Source organism: Ranitomeya imitator, chromosome 4 (assembly GCF_032444005.1).
Source record: "Ranitomeya imitator isolate aRanImi1 chromosome 4, aRanImi1.pri, whole genome shotgun sequence".
Classification (NCBI taxonomy): Eukaryota; Metazoa; Chordata; class Amphibia; order Anura; family Dendrobatidae; genus Ranitomeya; species Ranitomeya imitator.
The window spans coordinates 18,618,762-18,640,012 of record NC_091285.1 but is presented as its reverse complement, the minus strand read 5'-3'; the positions used below and the strand labels follow the sequence as shown (position 1 = coordinate 18,640,012).

The window sequence follows — 21,251 nt, the reverse complement described above, 5'->3', positions numbered from 1 at the left end:
TACTGAAGGCCGGCACACAGCTGGTTTCACACACTTTATGGATACGTGGACTCAGGTCGTCCAGCTCTGCTGTTTTGCTTTTGTTTAGTTTCCTAAACTGTCTCCACATCATTTTGGGAGACTATGAAATCAGTCCATTCATTCCCCAATATCAATGTTGCTGATCTTTCCCAGCTCCATCCCTGTTGGCTCTGCACATGTATTGCTGAATCTATTGAAACACTCATTCATTTCTTTAGGCCTGTCCTGTCCCAATCCCCCTGATCTGGCCTCACCTTAACATTAGTTCCATTCATGACCATACCTCCTTGGTGTTATTATGTGACATTTTATTTTCTAGTTTCGTTCTGAGTGCCACCTGGGCATCTTTTATTCTTTTTTTTTTTTTTCAAGTCTCCTTGTATCATTTTAATTTTCATTTTGTCCCTCATTTTAAATGCCAGGGTTTTCATGTTTAGTAAGTGTTTTAATTCTTTTGTTATGTAGGGCTTGTTATTTGCAAAACACCTAATCTCCTTTAGAGGCACCAAGCATATCAGTACAAAAGTTAATGTAATCAGTAATTCTACCAACCCCTTCGTTAACATCACCTTCATTAATATTCTCTCCCTCAGTTCCACACAATAAGTCTCAGTCTGTAAGATCAAAGCGTTCTTGTAACATCTCCTCTACCACTGGAGACCAAATTCTGATTTTTTCAATTTACTAACAACTGGGTGATAAACTGGTGACAATAGTATAAAATTGTGGTCTGATTCCCCAAGGGAGGCAGACAATGAATGAGCATTCTTAGCATTAGCATAGAGGAGATCCAATATACTGTTGTCACCTGTAGTACATTTTACAAATTGAAAGAACTTTGGTAAAGCACTTGAGATCCAAGCTTAACTAAAATACTAAAAATTCCCAGAAATCAAAGTTAGGCCTCTTTCACACCTACTGATATATCTGGTGCCGGAAATATCAGTACCAGATATATCTAAGCCTGTGTGTGTTAAGGTACCTTCACACATAACGATATCGTTGCTTTTTGTGACGTAGCAACGATATCGTTAACGAATTCGTTATGCGTGACAGCGACCAATGATCAGGCCCCTGCTGGGAGATCGTTGGTCGCTGGGAAATGATCAGGACCTTTTTTTGGTCGCTGATCACCCGCTGTCATCGCTGATTCGGCGTGTGTGACGCCGATCTAGCAATGTGTTCACTGGTAACCAGGGTAAATATCGGGTTACTAAGCGCAGGGCCACGCTTAGTAACCCGATATTTACCCTGGTTACCATTGTAAAATTTAAAAAAAAAAAAAAAAACAGTACATACTCACATTCCGGTGTCTGTCACGTCCCCCGCCGTCAGCTTCCCGCACTGACTGTGTCAGCGCTGGCAGGCCGTAAAGCAGAGCACAGCGGTGACGTCACCGCTCTGCTTTACGGCCGGCACTTACACAGTGCAGGGAAGCGGATGCCGGGGGACGTGACAGAAACCGGAATGTGAGTATCGCTAGTCGTGATCATTGGTAAATCGTTTAGTGTAACGGTACCTTTAGAAGAGCTAAAGCCAATAATGAAGTAAAGCTTGCAAGGAAGACCAAAAGCAGCAAAAAAGGATTTTGGGGATATGTCAAAAGCAAAAGAAAAGTCAAAGATGCTAATAGGATGTTTACAGGATGAAAAGGGTGAAGTGGTAAGAAATGATGTTTAGAGGGCCAAATTTTTAAATTCCTCTTTTTTATCTGTGTTCTCTAAGGCCGGTTTCACACGTCCAGATAATTCCATTACCGTATAAAAACGGGGGGAAGATACATCTTTATTTTAAACAGTATTATTCATATATTCCCTGCAGCAAACGCTGCTGCAGGGAAGATATGAATCGCCGATTCAGCACCAGTGGGGGGGACAGCGCTTAATGTAGCGCTGTCCCCTGCACGGCACACGGCATTGACTTTAATGGGTCCGTGTAATACGTGCGCTCCCACGAACACTGACATGTCTCCGTGTTTGGCACACGGCCAAACACGGAAACACGGTCCGCAAAAAATCACTGACATCTGAACAGATGCAGTGATTTTTATGTGTCTACGTGTGTCAGTGTCTCCGGTACGTGAGGAAACTGTCACCTCACGTACTGGAGACACTGACGTGTGAAACAGGCCTAAGAAAGTAAATGCAACATCCACTGAAAAGGAAAGAGGAAAAGAAGATCACTCACCATCCTTAAAAAAATCCAGTCTTTTATTGTGACATACAAGTCAACGGCAGGGTAACACGGGAGCACGTGAACTGCAAACTGACGACGGCCATTTCGCGCTTCCACGCTGTTATATACTGTGTGTGTCTGTGGTCCAATTGGTGCAGGAGGTTCGGACTACTTTTCTCTTTGCAGCTAGCAACATCAACTGATCTTCACGGTGCCATCGAAGGAATAAAATAATCCACTCTATCCATAAACAGAGAGATGGTGAGGGAAAACTGAGTTAATTTAAATGAATTTAAATCTTATGGTCCAGATGAATTAGGCCCCTTTCACACATCAGTTTTTTGCTATCAGTCGCAATCCGTCAAATTTTGAAAAAAAACTAATCCAGCGACTGATGCTGCCGGATCCGTTTTTTGCTCATAGACTTGTATTAGCGACGGACGAAAATTGTTTTTCCGGCAGTAAGACACAACGGACAAAGTAACGTTTTTTGTGTATGTCAAAAAATCGGCCAGCGACGGATCGTTGTTTGCTTGAATGAAAGCCTATGCGCGCCGGATCCGTCAAATGACAGAATCCGGAGACGGATTCCGTTTTTTTAAACTAAGCATGCTCCGATTTATTTAGGATCCAACTAGCCAGATCCGCTAGTCGGATCCGTAAAAAAAAAAAAATCCGTCTCTTCAGTTTTTCACGATCTGCTACGGATCCGTCGATCTGTAGAGCCAACGGATTGTGTCTGATGGCAAAAAACTGACGTGTGAAAGGGGCCTTACATCCTAGGGTACTGAAAGAGTTAGTAAAGGAAATTGCTGAATCACTAGCCAGAATCTTTGAAAAATGCTGGAAAACAGAAGTCCCAGAAGACGGCAGAAAGGCAAATATTGTCCATGTCTTAAAAAAAAAAAAAGAAAAGAAGATGGAGCCAGGAAATTATAGGCCAGTCAGCGTTACTTCTATACTAGGAAAGATATTTGAATCAATTGTTAAACAGCATGTATGTAAGTACTTGGATACAAATACAGTAATTAACCAGAGCCAGCATGGGTTTCAAGCAAACAAGTCATGCCAGGCTAATTTAATTCCTTCTATAGCTACGTTCACATTTGCGTCTTTGGGCGCAGCGTCGTCGACGCAATGCAAAACGCATATACACAACGCAGCGTTTTTTGACACATGTGTTGTCTTCAAATGCTTTTACTGTCTAGACACTTCATCAATGGTTTTTTTCTCAAAAGGCGCATGCGTTGTACAACGCAGGTCAACGCAGGCACCTGCGCCCTATGCGTTTATCATAGACGCTAATGTGTTTTTTTGACGCATGTACGACGCAAGTGCGTTACATGCGTTTTTGATTGGAAATTTGGCGCAGGCAAAATGCTACATGTAGTGTCGCCCGCGCCCTGTCTGGTGCACCCAAATGACGCATGCGTCGTACAATGCATCACAACGCATACCGGCGCATGTCCATGCGCCCCTCATGTTAAAGATAGGGGTGCATGACGCATGCGTCGGTATCCGTCGAAGACGCTGCGCCCAAAGACGCAAATGTGAACGTAGCATATGATGGAATTTTTAAGTGTTTCTAGTGGGGTACCATAAAGGTACCTTCACACTGGGCGACTTTAGAACGATAACTATAGCGATCCGTGACGTTGCAGCGTCCTGGATAGCGATATCGTTGTGTTTGACACGCAGCAGCGATCAGGATCCTGCTGTGACATCGCTGGTCGGAGCTAGAAGGCCAGAACTTTGTTTCGTCGCTGGATCACCCGTTGACATCGCTGGATCGGCGTCTTCACTTGTAACCAGGGTAAACATCGGGTTACTAAGCGCAGGGCCGCGCTTAGTAACCCGATGTTTACTACATCGGGTCATGATTTAAATAATATCTTTAAACTGGAACGTGTCCACCAGTGCTTTGTAGTAGATACCAGATAGTGTTTTCGAATTGCTTTTTAAGTCTGTTCTCAGATTCTATGTCTAGAGAAGGAATAAAGAATCACCACCAAGCAGAGGGTGGTTATAAATGGTATAGTCTCTAACTGGGTCGCTGTGACCAGTGGGGTACCGCAGGGGTCAGTATTGGGACCTGTTCTCTTCAACATATTCATTAATGATCTGGTAGAAGGTTTACACAGTAAAATATCGATATTTGCAGATGATACAAAACTATGTAAAGCAGTTAATACAAGAGAAGATAGTATTCTGCTACAGATGGATCTGGATAAGTTGGAAACTTGGGCTGAAAGGTGGCAGATGAGGTTTAACAATGATAAATGTAAGGTTATACACATGGGAAGAGGGAATCAATATCACCATTACACACTGAACGGGAAACCACTGGGTAAATCTGACAGGGAGAAGGACTTGGGGATCCTAGTTAATGATAAACTTACCTGGAGCAGCCAGTGCCAGGCAGCAGCTGCCAAGGCAAACAGGATCATGGGGTGCATTAAAAGAGGTCTGGATACACATGATGAGAGCATTATACTGCCTCTGTACAAATCCCTAGTTAGACCGCACATGGAGTACTGTGTCCAGTTTTGGGCACCGGTGCTCAGGAAGGATATAATGGAACTAGAGAGAGTACAAAAGAGGGCAACAAAATTAATAAAGGGGATGGGAGAACTACAATACCCAGATAGATTAGCGAAATTAGGATTATTTAGTCTAGAAAAAAGACGACTGAGGGGCGATCTAATAACCATGTATAAGTATATAAGGGGACAATACAAATATCTTGCTGAGGATCTGTTTATACCAAGGAAGGTGACGGGCACAAGGGGGCATTCTTTGCGTCTGGAGGAGAGAAGGTTTTTCCACCAACCTAGAAGAGGATTCTTTACTGTTAGGGCAGTGAGAATCTGGAATTGCTTGTCTGAGGAGGTGGTGATGGCGAACTCAGTCAAGGGGTTCAAGAGAGGCCTGGATGTCTTCCTGGAGCAGAACAATATTGTATCATACAATTATTAGGTTCTGTAGAAGGACGTAGATCTGGGGATTTATTATGATGGAATATAGGCTGAACTGGATGGACAAATGTCTTTTTTCGGCCTTACTAACTATGTTACTATGTTACCATCTAGTAAAAAAAAATTCAGTCAATTTTTCTTTGTTGGCCAGAGTCTCAAACTGGTCCATTTTAAATAGGAAATTAATCTTTGTTAATATCAATTATTTCAACGGATTATTCGAATTTAACCACTGATGTAAAATACTTTTCCTTACCGCTGAGGCCCAAATCACCAACATGGCCTTCACATGCTTAGGTATTGCTCTTTGTGTATCCTCCAGGACATTGAAAATTGTCCGCTGTGGGGTAAGAGGAAATTTGACCCCACTTAATTGTTGCAATTCGGAGTGAATATCATGCCATAACTTTGGAATCTTAGTACAACTCCACATATGATGAAATATGTCAGCATTATGTAAACCACACTTTGTACATAAATAAGAGTTCAAGGGAGACATTTTGAATTGGACATAAGGGGTAATATAAACCCTATGCAAAAGCAGTAAAGCCATATCGGTATAGCTGCTATAAGGAGTAATCTTCCTTTGTGCCATAGTAGCTTCCAAAAGTTCCTGAACCTCCAATCCCCCAATGTCTTTTATCCATCTCACTGGACCTGTGTTTTTAGCATCCCAAGACCATTTCTTATGCAGGATAGAGTATATGGCACTGGTTGACATCAGCTGAGATCTGCCTGTTCTAAGGAGTATGTCTAATCTAGTACCCATATCCCTTCCCTGTCTACTATTTACATATTTGAGGGCTAGACTGCGTGCCTGAAGAAACAGGAATGGTCTTCCTCCAAACAAGTTAAAACATCATGTTGTCCCATCAAAAGTTATCATAGTAAAACACTGATCCAATAGATCTATCACTGAGACACATTTTTGCTGCACCAGGGACCTATAGATCTTAGGAGGATTACCCTTTAAAAATAGTGGGTTCTCTAGCAAAGGTTGGAAGGGTGATCGTCCATCCCTTAGATTACATAGTTTCCTTCCTCGTCTCCAAGACAAAATAGTGTGCCATAGTATTGGATGTTCTCTGATATCTCTGGGGAGCTCCTCATTAGTCAGCTGTATCAAGGCCATTAAAGATATATGAGGATAGATCTGCCTTTCCAAGAGAACATTGGCAAAGTGAGATGACCCTCGTAACCAATCTATAACATACCTAGTTTGCCACTATATTATATCTACCAATGTCAGGGAGATTAATACCTCCCTCCGATCTTGGCAATTGTAGTTTACATAGCCCAATACCTGCATGACCTCTTATTCCCCAAATGAACTGTCGAAAAATATTCAATAGATTGATGTCCGAATGGGATAATAAAAGTGGTAATGTTTTAAATAAATTTTATAACTTTGGGAATATTATCATTTTAAGTAGGTGACACCTCCCCGAGAGTGAACTTAGGAGATTAGTTACTTTAAGAATAATGGGTCTATAATTAAGACTATATAAGTTAGGTGGATCTGCTGGCAACCGAATGCCCAGATATCGAATAGATTCACCCTTCCATTGAAATAGAAATGAACCCTCAGATTTTCTACCCGATCTGAATACTGCCAAAGCTTCTGATTCATTGTAATTAATCTTAAATCCCTTGAAAGTTCCAAAATTTTCAATTGTCGATATTATGGTTGGAATAACTTGTTCGGGGTTCGCAATAAATAGCAGAAAATCATCGGCAAAAGCTAATAGTTTGGTCTCCACATTCCCTGAACGTATCCCCTGAAAATCAGATGAATTTTGAAGAGTTCTTAATAGAGGATATAACGCCAGATTAAATAATAATGGAGACAGCGGGCAACCTTGCCTTGTACACATTCGACTATTAAATGGTAATGATAGAGTATTATTTATAAAGAGCCTAGACGTGGGGTCTTTGTATATCAGTCTAATAGCCGTGCAAAACCATGACCCAAACCCTTTAATTTCTAACAATTTATGTAAATAGTTCCAGGAGACCCTATCAAAGGCCTTATCTGCGTCAAAACCTACCAATATTTTTTTTTTTACCATTATTAAGTCTACGACAAGATATTATGCCAATTGCTGTTCTTATGTTGTAAGTTATTGATTTCCCATGTACAGACCCCGTCTGATGTGGTGAGATTAGTTCAGGAATGATCGGCATAAATGTGGACCCACCGAAGAACCCAGAATTATATAATATTCGCCACTAAATCCGTCTGGACCCGGTGCTTTAGAAATCTTAAGAGTAGAAATAGCCTGTAGTACCTCCGCAATGGTAATGGATGAATTACTAAGTTCCTTTGATCCTTTGTAATGCTAGGAACCACCCCACTCTGAAGAAAACACAAATCCCCTTCCACCTTCTCTCCTCCCACTGCATACAGAGAGCTAAAAAAAAGTCCAAATTCCTTTATTATTTGTTTACTGTCTGATGTAATTTCCCCACCTCATTTACAAATCTTATTAATTCCAGTTGCTTGGCTGTATGGTTTGGTAAGAGAGGCAAGTAGCTTCCCTGGCCTGTTTCCGCATTTGAAATACCTGTGTTTCTGGCAGTCTAAGCTGTATAGTGCTCTTTCATGCTCAATATTTTCGGCTATCTCTTTGGCCTCTACGAATCTATGTTTATTTACGGACATGTTGAACAGCTTAAAATTTTTATAAGCCTGAGTTACTTTTCCCTGTGCTACTAAAGTAGGCTCCAATAATTTTTTCCGTTTATTCCCAACATAAGAGATGATTTGACCTCTCAATATCGCTTTAGAGGCTGTCCAAAACAAATGTGGATCACTACAATGTTCCTTTTGATCTTCTATGTATATATTTCATGACATCTGTAGAGAAGCCTTAAAATCATCAAACGAATATAGATAAGAAGGGAACCTCCACCTCCGCTCTTTACAAACTGGAATTACCAATCTAGAGCTAAAGACCACCGGGGCATGATTGGCTACGTGAATATCCAAGATATCTGTCAGAACAATAAGTGGCACCATTGATAAGCCCAGTAACCAACAGTCTAATCTTGCATGGGAATTATGAACATTAGAATAATGGGAAAAGTCCCTTTCTGTAGGGTGTTGCCATCTCCATACACCCGTCAGCCCCAGGTGGTCTATCAGTTTCTGTATGAGACCACCACTTGTTAGTTCCATGACCACCTGAGCCTGATCCATCCATAGACGGATCATATAACTCATTAAAATCGCCTCCAACAATTAGATTGGATGCATTCCAGTTCGTTAATTTAGTGAGTTGCTGAGATTGATATTTCCCAGAGGAGCATTGCGGTTTTAAGTCTCCTCACCTCGACATGCTTAACATGTCACTCTCGCAAGGAGAAACAATACTTCTTGGATCCCTGAGATTGAAACCGTAAGTCTGGGCCATTGGGTGCATATAGATTTACAAGACAGTATGAAGTCCCCTCTATTTTTATGTTAACTATTAAGAATCTTCCCATAAGGTCTTCCAAAGTTTCTAAAATTTTGTAGGCATGTTCATAACATGAACTAATGCAGCCCATCAACAAAAAAAATGGTGAAATTCCAAATTGTGTGGTAGCAAAACCTGAAAAATGGCAAAGGGGTGTATTGTAAAGGTACCGTCACATTTAGCGACGCTGCAGCGATCTAGACAACGGTGCCGATCGCTGCAGCGTCGCTGTTTGGTCGCTGGAGAGCTGTCACACAGACAGCTCTCCAGCGACCAACGATCCCGAAGTCCCCGGGTAACCAGGGTAAACATTGGGTTACTAAGCCCAGAGCCACGCTTAGTAACCCGATGTTTACCCTGGTTACCATTGTAAAAGTAAAAAAAAAACACTACATACTTACATTCCTGTCGCATCCCTCGTCTTCAGCTTCCCTGCACTGTGTAAGCGCTGGCCGGAAAGCAGAGCAGTGACGTCACCGCTGTGCTCTGCTTTACGGACGGCCGGCGCTGACACTGGGGGATGCAGGGAAGCTGACACTGGGGGAACGTAACAGGAATGTAAGTATGTAGTGTTTTTTTTTTTACTTTTACAATGGTAGCCAGGGTAAACATCGGGTTACTAAGCGCGGCCCTGCCTGAATCGGCGTCACACACGCTGATTCAGCGATGTCAGCGGGTGATCCAGCGACGAAATAAAGTCTCTGACTTTCCCCAGCGACCAACGATCTCCCAGCAGGGGCCTGGTCATTGGTCGCTGTCACGCATAACGATTTCGTTAACGATATCGTTGCTACGTCACAAAAAGCAACGATATCGTTAACGATATCGTTATGTGTGACGGTACCTTAAGCCATTGTGTAAGCCAAAAGGTCTCTGTGTCAAAAAGGTTTGAGGACAGGTTCAAATTCATTCCATTTAGATGGGAGATAAGAACAAAAGGCACCACAGGACACACAATTGCCTTCGAGCCTTTTATGACCCCCCACAGCACCTTCTACAGCATAGGTACCTTCACACTAAGCGAGGTCGCTAGCGAGCTCGCTGCTGAGTCACAAGTTTTGTGACGCAACAGCGACCTCAGTAGCGATCTTGCTATGTTTGACACATAGCAGCGACCAGGCCCCTGCTGTGAGATCGCTGGTCGTGTCAGAATGGCCTGGACCTTTTTTTGATCGTTGAGGTCCCGCTGGGTAGCACACATCGCTGTGTTTGACACCTTACCAACGACCTCGTTGATGACTCAGACACCAACACATAGGCATGCATTTGTGTTGCCTTTTCCGCACCCCTCCGCTCCGATTGGTGGTCGCTACTGCGTTCTGATTGGCGGTCATGCCTTCAACAGAAGGCGACTTAGTAGCGCTTCCATCCTTTGTTCCTGACCGCGTGGTGGTTTGCAGATCGTTGTAGAGTTCTCTGGCCTGCGACTCCTCTTCGATTTATCTATTCTTCAACGGTTCTTCTGACACCTTTTGTGCACGGTAGGTATCGTTTGGGGTCTCAAATGCGTTCCCACCGAAGGGCTATTGTGTCGCCTCATAAGGCAAGGCCGCCACCAATCAGAACGCAGTAGCGACCACCAATCGGAACTGAATGGGCGCGGAAAAGGCAACGCAAATGCACGCCTGTGTGACTACAACGTCACACAGGACGTCCCTCATCGAGGTCTGAATCGTCATAATAGCTGCCATGTGACAGGGTCACAACGACCAACGACATCGTTGTACAGGTCGCTACAGGTCGCCGCATCGCTGCTGCGTCGTTGGGAAGAGCTCACTGTTTGACATCTCACCAGCGACCACATAGCGACGCAGCAACGATCCCTGACAGGTCGTATCGTTGTCGGGATCGCTTTAGCGTCGCTAAGTGTGACGGGGCCTTATCTCTTTGAAAACCTTTAGCCCTAACCAGTTTGTGGATATCAAACTGTGAGTTCAGTCATTCATATTACATGTATTTCTTATCGATATTGTCCTTGTTGGCTTTCAATACATTCACTCCTTACATGAGACCACAATGTAGACTTGAAATTTACAGCAGATATAAGATGTGATTTTCACAAGTGTCCATTAACAGGTTAATAGTTAGTGACCTTCTGCTCCTCAGCCCTCCCCTGTGTACACAATATAAAGCCCACCCTATTGAGCAGGAGAGAATTGTAGTTTTGTTTCTCTCTTCCAGCCATGGCATCTGCTAATCTGAGAGAAGAGCTGGACTGCTCCACCTGTCTGAGCCCTTATACAGATCCTGTAATGCTGAGATGTGGACACAACTTCTGCCGGTTCTGTATTGGTCATGTGCTGGATACACAGGACGAGTCTGGAGTTTATTCCTGTCCTGACTGCAGAGAAGAATTTCAAGAGCGGCCGGCACTGATGAGGAACATAGCTCTGCGAAAAGTAACGGAGAAATTCCTGTTTACTCCACCACATATGGAAAATGGGGTATTCTGCACTTACTGTGTGGACTCTCCGGTACCTGCTGTTAGATCCTGTCTACACTGTGAGGCTTCTCTGTGTGATAAACATCTGAGCGTTCACAGCAAATCACCAGAACACGTCTTATGTGATCCCAGCACTTCTCTGGAGAAAAGGAAATGTTCTGTCCATAAGAAGATCCTGGAATATTACTGCACTGAGGACGCTGCTTGTATTTGTGTCTATTGTTCAGTAGAAGAACATCGGGAACATCGGGTGGAGCTTCTGAATGAGGCCTCTGAGAAGAAGAAGAGGAAACTGAGAAATGTCCTCCAGAAATGTATCACAAAGATCAATGACACCGAGGAGAAAGGCCAGAGTCTAGAGGAGCAAAGGACAAAAGCTCAAGAACAAGCAGTTGAAAAAGCCGAGAGAGTCACTTACCTATGTACAAACATCAGGAGACAGGTGGATGACTTGGAGGAGAAGGTCCTGAGTGAGATCTCCAGGCAGGAAATGGAAGAGTTACTGTCACTATTTATTCTGATCCAGAAGCTGAAAAGAAAGAAGGACGAGCTGTCCAGGAAGATGAGACACATTGAGGAGCTGTGTAACATGACGGATCCACTGACTGTCTTACAGGAACCAGACACCGGTGACTTGTGCGATCCTGAGGAGGAGGGAGGTGATGAGGACACAGGAGGACATGATAAACAGCCCCATGATGGAGATGACGTGGATGTGTCTGTGATCTCATACTCATTACACAAATTATGTGACGTAATATCAGGTATAAGGAGCGGGATCTATGTGGTGATTCCTGCAGACATATTACTGGATGAAAGCACAGCTGGTAATAATCTCCGTATATCAGACGACCTGAAAACTGCGACCTGGACAGAAGAGAAGCAGAAACGTCCAGAAACAGCAGAAAGATTCAAGGAATATCAGGTGATGGGCATGGAGGTACTTACCTCAGGACGACATTACTGGGATGTGAAGATCAGTAGATCAGGACGGTGGAGTGTGGGGATGTGTTATCCTACTATAACCAGGAGGGGAGGTCAGTCAGTGCTTGGATATAATAAAAAGTCCTGGTGTTTGTGGAGATATAATAATAATCAGTATTCAGTGATACATAACAGTAAAGTGATCCTGTTACCTCACAAAATCTCCAGTGATAGAGTCAGGATATGTCTGGATTATGACCTCGGGCAGTTGTCCTTTTATGAGCTGTGTGACCCCATCAGACACTTACACACCTTCATTACAGCCTTCTCCGAGCCCCTTCGTGCTGCATTACACGTATATAAAGGTTCTATAAAGATATTGGAGGAAAGCAGAAACTGGAAGAAACTATCATTCATGATCTAAGATTTCCACAAGAGACTGCTGGATTATTCCACTACTGGGATGAATAAAAGTCAGGATTACAGCTGAGATCCCTATATGACTGCTCAAAAATGTGTTTTATGGCAGATACTGCGACAGGTATGGCTGCGGACTTTACTCTTTCCATAGCAGTGAGTAAAAGTTGCTGTGAAAATGTGACATTTGTGCCACAGATTTGTGCCGATTTGTATCTGATGCCAAACCTTTATATACTGTGAGTAGATTGTGATTGTTAATATGCTATTCTTGCATTGTACTTTACATTGTTGTAGTTTTTCATTTGCAGATTCTAACATTTCTCATACATAGAGGTCATTGTGCAGGATGTGATCGTAGAGTAAGTCATATGAGTGAATTCTTGGGATAAAATTCCAGCACTCACCAAAACGTAAAAAATTAGAAAATTTATTTCAAGGGCATAAAATTACGGTGGGGAGGAATAAGGGCGAGGAATAATACACAGAAAGCAACTGTTATTGTTATTCCTCGCCCTTATTCCCCTCGCTGTAATTTTTTGCCCTTGGAATAAATTTGCTCCAATTTAACGTTTTGGTGAGAGATGGAATTTTTTCTTATCCTTATAAGTATTTATGGACTGTATCTGTTTTCGAAGTATATTGTTGAGCAGCACTGAATTGTATGGGGGAAGGGGGTGGTATTGGTTTCTGTTTGCAGTGCTGGATGTGTTTGGGGGTCTTCTCATTGAAGCCCCATTGTAAATGTACTATTTCTTCATTATCAATTCGGAGCCCCATCTTTATCCTCTACAAGATAATTATGGTATATATTCTCAGATATTTCTGACTACCTGAACCCAAATGTGGGTGTAAATTTTTGGGGAGGTTTATCCTTATTGTTTTGATAATGACCCAATCACATGAAACGTGCCTTATTTTATGCCTCTTTGTATCACTTTTGGGGACACCAGATCTATATATGTAACTGTTGGATTTTTTTTTGAGATTTAAGTAAAATATAAGAATAAAATCAATTTGCTTTTCTGTCTTTATTTCTTATATATTCTGCTTCATTGTTATATTACATTGTCTCTCTTTGCACACTTTGATTATGCAGCGTGCTCAGGGGGAATTTCCAGCATCATTGCTGAATGCATCTGAGGGTATGTGCCCACGGTCAGTAAACGCTGTGGGTTGGACGCTGCGTATATTCGCATTGTCCAGCCTGCAGCGTCCACCTGTTACAGCCATAGTGGATGGAATTGTAAGAAATCCCATGCCCACTATGCGTCCACCGATACCCGTGGCTCACCTGCAGAGACGGACATGCGGCACGTCTTTCCAGACCGCAGCATGTCAAATTACCCATACACTTTCATTAGGTGCGATAAAACCGCATTATCGTCCTAATCACATGCGTATTAAGTGCTGGGACGCAGCTTACTACGCATGTGTACTAATTTAAATAATGGTGAATCTTGTGACACAACCAGAAGTACATGACACTGGAAGTGGAGGAAAGCACAGAGAGAAGTTCCCTCCTTTATAATAAATAAATAATAATTTAAAAAAATAATGTGGGGTCCACCTCTATTTGTTAACCAGCCAGAGTAAAGCAGACTACTGGGACTGGTATCTCAGACTGGTAAGGATCCAATATCCATGAACCTTACCAGCCTGATAATACCAGGCCGCAGCAGTCTGTTTACCTTGGATGGTTAGCAAAAATAGTGGGATCCCCTAAAAAAAAATAGCGTGGGGTCCCCCTATTTTTATTAACCAGCCAAGGGAAAAGCAGACTGCTGCGGCCTGGTATTCTCAGACTGGTGAGGCCAATGGGTTTTGGTCCTCACCAGCGTAAAAATAGCAGCCCGCAGCCGCCCCACAATTGGCACATACAAAGATGCGCCAATTGTGGCACTTTACTGGACTCTTCCCACTTGCACTGTAGTGGTGGCAAGTGGGGTAATATTTGTGGGGTTGATGTCACCTTTTATTGTCAGGTGACATCAAGCCCATGGCATAGTAATAGAGAGGCATCTATAAGACACCTATACATTAATAATCCTATAGTTAAATGGTAAATAAAGACACAGCCTGAATAAAGTCCTTTAATTGAAATAATGACACAGACTCCTTTAATAGATCTTAATTAAACCATACTTACTGCATCGCCTAATTCCACTGAAGCCCTCGATCTCCTTTAAGAAATAAAATAAAAAAGCAACAGTATACCATACCTGCAGATAGACCACAAACTAAGTATAATCCATAAATAGTATCTTTATTAATAAAGTTTAAAATTTAATACCATAGAAACTAGAACTACTGGACACCATATAATCAGGGACAGGATAACACCACTGCACAATAAAAGCCATTTAAGTATTTATAATGACGCATATACAGAAAGGATTACTCACCACAAGCAAATGATGGCTGAATTTATCATGTGTCCCATGGGCCGTTAGTATAACTAATAATCTCAGGCAAGCGGTAGTCCATAGAAAGAATTAAGATACAATAATAAAGTGCCAATGCCTATCAAGTTATCCAAACAAAACCGCAACACCATATGGCCCAAAGGTTACAGAAAATACGACATATCTTACCAATGTAAACAGGCATTGTGCCGGTGGAAGCCCGTCCCCGCTGCCCCGCACCTATTCTTTGGTTGATACTGAATATGTTTTGAGTTTCATGTCCTTTATCTTATTTTGGGATATTTTTTTGAGTGTTAGTATACCATACCTGTCTGCCGAGAAGATATACATACTGTCCCACGAGTCCATGTCTGCTACATCTGGATGCCTATGGCTGAACGGTGTCTTTATGCCAGCACTCAGCCTGATATCCAGAACACTTCAGAGCTTGAAGATGATCGCCGGACCGGAGGAGATAACGTGGTCCCTGTCGGTCACGTGCACTGCAGTTCTTGCAGTCAGCTGATCGTAAGAACTTGGCAAGCGATCGGAGATAACCTCATCCCTGGCTGTCACGTGCACTGCAGTTCTTATGGTCAGCTGATCGTAAGAACTTGGCAAATGACTGGAGGTAACCCCATCCCCGGCGGTCACGTGCACTGCAGTTCTTATGGTCAGCTGATCGTAAGAACTTCGCAAATGACTGGAGGTAACCTGTTATGTTTGCTAATGACAGGTGTTATGAAGGCAATCCAGAAACACAGTGAGCTTGCGATCAGAGCGCACACAGTGATCTGACAAATACCCAAAAATACAAGAACGAGCTCTGAGACGTGGAAACTCTGTAGACTGCACACCTGATCCTATCCTAAACACAACTAAAAGCGGCTGTGGATTGCGCCTAACAACTACCTAGGCAACTCGGCACAGCCTAAGAAACTAGCTAGCCTGAAGATAGAAAAATAGGCCTGACTTGCCCCAGAGAAATTCCCCAAAGGAAAAGGCAGCCCCCCACACATAATGACTGTGAGTAAGATGAAAAGACAAAACGTAGGGATGAAATAGATTCAGCAAAGTGGGGCCCGATATTCTAGGACAGAGCGAGGACAGTAAAGCGAACTTTGCAGTCTACAAAAAACCCTAAAGCAAAACCACGCAAAGGGGGCAAAAAAACCCCACGGTGCCGAACTAACGGCACGGCGGTACACCCTTTGCGTCTCAGAGCTTCCAGCAAAACAAAAAACAAGCTGGACAGAAAAAAAGCAACAAAAAAGCAAAAAGCACTTAGCTATAAAGAGCAGCAGGTCAAAGGAACAATCAGGAGAAGCTCAGATCCAACACTGAAACATAGACAAGGAGCAAGGATAGCAGCATCAGGCGGAGTTAAGTAATGAAGCAGTCAACGAGCTCACCAGAACACCTGAGGGAGGAAGCTCAGAAGCTGCAGCACCACTTGTGACCACAGGAGTGAATTCAGCCACAGAATTCACAACAGTACCCCCCCTTGAGGAGGGGTCACCGAACCCTCACCAGAGCCCCCAGGCCGACCAGGATGAGCCGCATGAAAGGCACGAACAAGATCGGAAGCATGAACATCAGAGGCAAAAACCCAGGAATTATCTTCCTGAGCATAACCCTTCCATTTAACCAGATACTGGAGTTTCCGTCTAGAAACACGAGAATCCAAAATCTTCTCCACAATATACTCCAATTCCCCCTCCACCAAAACCGGGGCAGGAGGCTCAACAGATGGAACCATAGGTGCCACGTATCTCCGCAACAACGACCTATGGAATACATTATGTATGGAAAAGGAGTCTGGGAGGGTCAAACGAAAAGACACAGGATTGAGAACCTCAGAAATCCTATACGGACCAATAAAACGAAGTTTAAATTTAGGAGAGGAAACCTTCATAGGAATATGACGAGAAGATAGCCAAACCAGATCCCCAACACGAAGTCGGGGACCCACACGGCGTCTGCGATTAGCGAAAAGTTGAGCTTTCTCCTGGGACAAGATCAAATTGTCCACTACCTGAGTCCAGATCTGCTGCAACCTATCCACCACAGAATCCACACCAGGACAGTCCGAAGACTCAACCTGTCCTGAAGAGAAACGAGGATGGAACCCAGAATTGCAAAAAAATGGAGAAACCAAGGTAGCCGAGCTGGCCCGATTATTAAGGGCGAACTCAGCCAACGGCAAAAAGGACACCCAATCATCCTGGTCTGCAGAAACAAAACATCTCAGATATGTTTCCAAGGTCTGATTGGTTCGTTCGGTCTGGCCATTAGTCTGAGGATGGAAAGCCGAGGAAAAGGATAGGTCAATGCCCATCCTACCACAAAAGGCTCGCCAAAACCTTGAAACAAACTGGGAACCTCTGTCAGAAACAATATTCTCAGGAATGCCATGCAACCGAACCACATGCTGAAAGAACAAAGGTACCAAATCAGAGGAGGAAGGCAATTTAGCCAAGGGCACCAGATGGACCATTTTAGAAAAGCGATCACAGACCACCCAAATGACTGACATCTTTTGAGAAACGGGAAGGTCAGAAATGAAATCCATCGAAATATGTGTCCAAGGCCTCTTTGGGACCGGCAAGGGCAAAAGCAACCCACTGGCACGAGAACAGCAGGGCTTAGCCCTAGCACAAATTCCGCAGGACTGCACAAAAGTACGTACATCCCGTGACAGAGATGGCCACCAGAAGGATCTAGCCACTAACTCTCTGGTACCAAAGATTCCAGGATGACCAGCCAACACCGAACAATGAAGTTCAGAGATAAGTTTATTAGTCCACCTATCAGGGACGAACAGTTTCTCTGCTGGACAACGATCAGGTTTATTCGCCTGAAATTTTTGCAGCACCCGCCGCAAATCAGGGGAGATGGCAGACACAATGACTCCTTCCTTGAGGATACCCGCTGGCTCAGATAAACACGGAGAGTCGGGCACAAAACTCCTAGACAGAGCATCTGCCTTCACATTTTTAGAGCCCGGAAGGTACGAAATCACAAAGTCGAAGCGGGCAAAAAATAACGACCAACGGGCCTGTCTAGGATTCAAGCGCTTGGCAGACTCGAGATAAGTCAAGTTCTTATGATCAGTCAATACCACCACGTGATGCTTAGCTCCTTCAAGCCAATGACGCCACTCCTCGAATGCCCACTTCATGGCCAGCAACTCTCGATTGCCCACATCATAATTACGCTCAGCGGGCGAAAACTTCCTGGAAAAGAAAGCACATGGTTTCATCACTGAGCAATCAGAACCTCTCTGTGACAAAACCGCCCCTGCTCCAATCTCAGAAGCATCAACTTCGACCTGGAACGGAAGAGAAACATCTGGCTGACACAACACAGGGGCAGAACAAAAACGACGCTTCAACTCCTGAAAAGCTTCCACAGCAGCAGAAGACCAATTAACCAAATCAGCACCCTTCTTGGTCAAATCGGTCAATGGTTTGGCAATGCTAGAAAAATTACAGATGAAGCGACGATAAAAATTAGCAAAGCCCAGGAACTTTTGCAGACTTTTCAGAGATGTCGGCTGAATCCAATCCTGGATGACTTGGACCTTAACTGGATCCATCTCGATAGTAGAAGGGGTAAAGATAAACCCCAAAAATGAAACTTTCTGCACACCGAAGAGACACTTTGATCCCTTCACAAACAAAGAGTTAGCACGCAGGACCTGAAAAACCATTCTGACCTGCTTCACATGAGACTCCCAATCATCTGAGAAGATCAAAATGTCATCCAAGTAAACAATCAGGAATTTATCCAGATACTCACGGAAGATGTCATGCATAAAAGACTGAAACACAGATGGAGCATTGGCAAGTCCGAATGGCATCACTAGATACTCAAAATGACCCTCGGGCGTATTGAATGCAGTTTTCCATTCATCTCCTTGCCTGATTCTCACCAGATTATACGCACCACGAAGATCTATCTTAGTGAACTAACTAGCCCCCTTAATCCGAGCAAACAAGTCAGATAACAATGGCAAGGGATACTGAAATTTAACAGTGATCTTATTAAGAAGGCGGTAATCAATACACGGTCTCAGCGAACCATCCTTCTTGGCTACAAAGAAGAACCCTGCTCCCAGTGGTGATGACGATGGGCGAATATGTCCCTTCTCCAGGGATTCCTTCACATAACTGCGCATAGCGGCGTGTTCGGGCACGGATAAATTAAATAATCGACCTTTAGGGAATTTACTACCAGGAATCAAATTGATAGCACAATCACAATCCCTATGCGGAGGTAGAGCATCGGACTTGGGCTCTTCAAATACATCCTGATAATCAGACAAGAACTCTGGGACCTCAGAAGGGGTGGATGACGAAATCGACAAAAAAGGAACATCACCATGTACCCCCTGACAACCCCAGCTGGATACCGACATGGAATTCCAATCCAATACTCGATTATGGGTTTGTAGCCATGGCAACCCCAACACGACCACATCATGCAGATTATGCAACACCAGAAAGCGAATAACTTCCTGATGTGCAGGAGCCATGCACATGGTCAGCTGGGCCCAGTATTGAGGTTTATTCTTGGCTAAAGCAGGATGGCACCATTGAAGCTCTAAAAAACTATAGGGAGAAAAATACTTTATCTAAAAAACTAATTAAAGCTGCCAAAAAGGAAACAGAGAAGCACATTGCTAAGGAGAGTAAAACTAATCCCAAACTGTTCTTCAACTATATCAATAGTAAAAGAATAAAAACTGAAAATGTAGGCCCCTTAAAAAATAGTGAGGAAAGAATGGTTGTAGATGACGAGGAAAAAGCTAACATATTAAACACCTTCTTCTCCACGGTATTCACGGTGGAAAATGAAATGCTAGGTGAAATCCCAAGAAACAATGAAAACCCTATATTAAGGGTCACCAATCTAACCCAAGAAGAGGTGCGAAACCGGCTAAATACGATTAAAATAGATAAATCTCCGGGTCCGGATGGCATACACCCACGAGTACTAAGAGAACTAAGTAATGTAATAGATAAACCATTATTTCTTATTTTTAGTGACTCTATAGCAACAGGGTCTGTTCCGCAGGACTGGCGCATAGCAAATGTGGTGCCAATATTCAAAAAGGGCTCTAAAAGTGAACCTGGAAATTATAGGCCAGTAAGTCTAACCTCTATTGTTGGTAAAATATTTGAAGGGTTTCTGAGGGATGTTATTCTGGATTATCTCAATGAGAATAACTGTGTAACTCCATATCAGCATGGGTTTATGAGAAATCGCTCCTGTCAAACCAATCTAATCAGTTTTTATGAAGAGGTAAGCTATAGACTGGACCACGGTGAGTCATTGGACGTGGTATATCTCGATTTTTCCAAAGCGTTTGATACCGTGCCGCACAAGAGGTTGGTACACAAAATGAGAATGCTTGGTCTGGGGGAAAATGTGTGTAAATGGGTTAGTAACTGGCTTAGTGATAGAAAGCAGAGGGTGGTTATAAATGGTATAGTCTCTAACTGGGTCGCTGTGACCAGTGGGGTACCGCAGGGGTCAGTATTGGGACCTGTTCTCTTCAACATATTCATTAATGATCTGGTAGAAGGTTTACACAGTAAAATATCGATATTTGCAGATGATACAAAACTATGTAAAGCAGTTAATACAAGAGAAGATAGTATTCTGCTACAGATGGATCTGGATAAGTTGGAAACTTGGGCTGAAAGGTGGCAGATGAGGTTTAACAATGATAAATGTAAGGTTATACACATGGGAAGAGGGAATCAATATCACCATTACACACTGAACGGGAAACCACTGGGTAAATCTGACAGGGAGAAGGACTTGGGGATCCTAGTTAATGATAAACTTACCTGGAGCAGCCAGTGCCAGGCAGCAGCTGCCAAGGCAAACAGGATCATGGGGTGCATTAAAAGAGGTCTGGATACACATGATGAGAGCATTATACTGCCTCTGTACAAATCCCTAGTTAGACCGCACATGGAGTACTGTGTCCAGTTTTGGGCACCGGTGCTCAGGAAGGATATAATGGAACTAGAGAGAGTACAAAGGAGGGCAACAAAATTAATAAAGGGGATGGGAGAACTACAATACCCAGATAGATTAGCGAAATTAGGATTATTTAGTCTAGAAAAAAGACGACTGAGGGGCGATCTAATAACCATGTATAAGTATATAAGGGGACAATACAAATATCTCGCTGAGGATCTGTTTATACCAAGGAAGGTGACGGGCACAAGGGGGCATTCTTTGCGTCTGGAGGAGAGAAGGTTTTTCCACCAACATAGAAGAGGATTCTTTACTGTTAGGGCAGTGAGAATCTGGAATTGCTTGCCTGAGGAGGTGGTGATGGCGAACTCAGTCGAGGGGTTCAAGAGAGGCCTGGATGTCTTCCTGGAGCAGAACAATATTGTATCATACAATTATT

The 21,251-nt window shown here is 43.3% G+C and overlaps 1 protein-coding gene and 1 long non-coding RNA gene across 2 annotated transcripts in view; one reads left to right on the top strand and one right to left on the bottom strand.

Moving 5' to 3' along the window:
* Nucleotides 1-2,242: 2,242 nt before the first annotated feature.
* Nucleotides 2,243-21,251, bottom strand: part of LOC138673909 (uncharacterized) — an 81,478-nt gene continuing 62,469 nt past the window's right edge. Inside the window, exons 2-3 of the long non-coding RNA XR_011320366.1 lie at nt 5,428-5,511; nt 2,243-2,436 (exon numbers count right to left, since the gene is read on the bottom strand). This is a non-coding gene — a long non-coding RNA (uncharacterized lncRNA). The remainder of the gene's footprint in view (nt 2,437-5,427; nt 5,512-21,251) is intronic.
* Nucleotides 10,461-12,866, top strand: LOC138675179 (E3 ubiquitin/ISG15 ligase TRIM25-like). Its single transcript, XM_069763201.1, has one exon. It carries the CDS (start codon nt 10,813-10,815, stop codon nt 12,418-12,420), a length of 1,608 nt encoding a protein of 535 aa, XP_069619302.1. The 5' UTR covers nt 10,461-10,812; the 3' UTR covers nt 12,421-12,866.

Bases quoted from the DNA above. Each gene is read 5' to 3' on its own strand.
- LOC138675179 (XM_069763201.1), top strand. From the start codon at position 10,813: ATGGCATCTGCTAATCTGAGAGAAGAGCTGGACTGCTCCACCTGTCTG.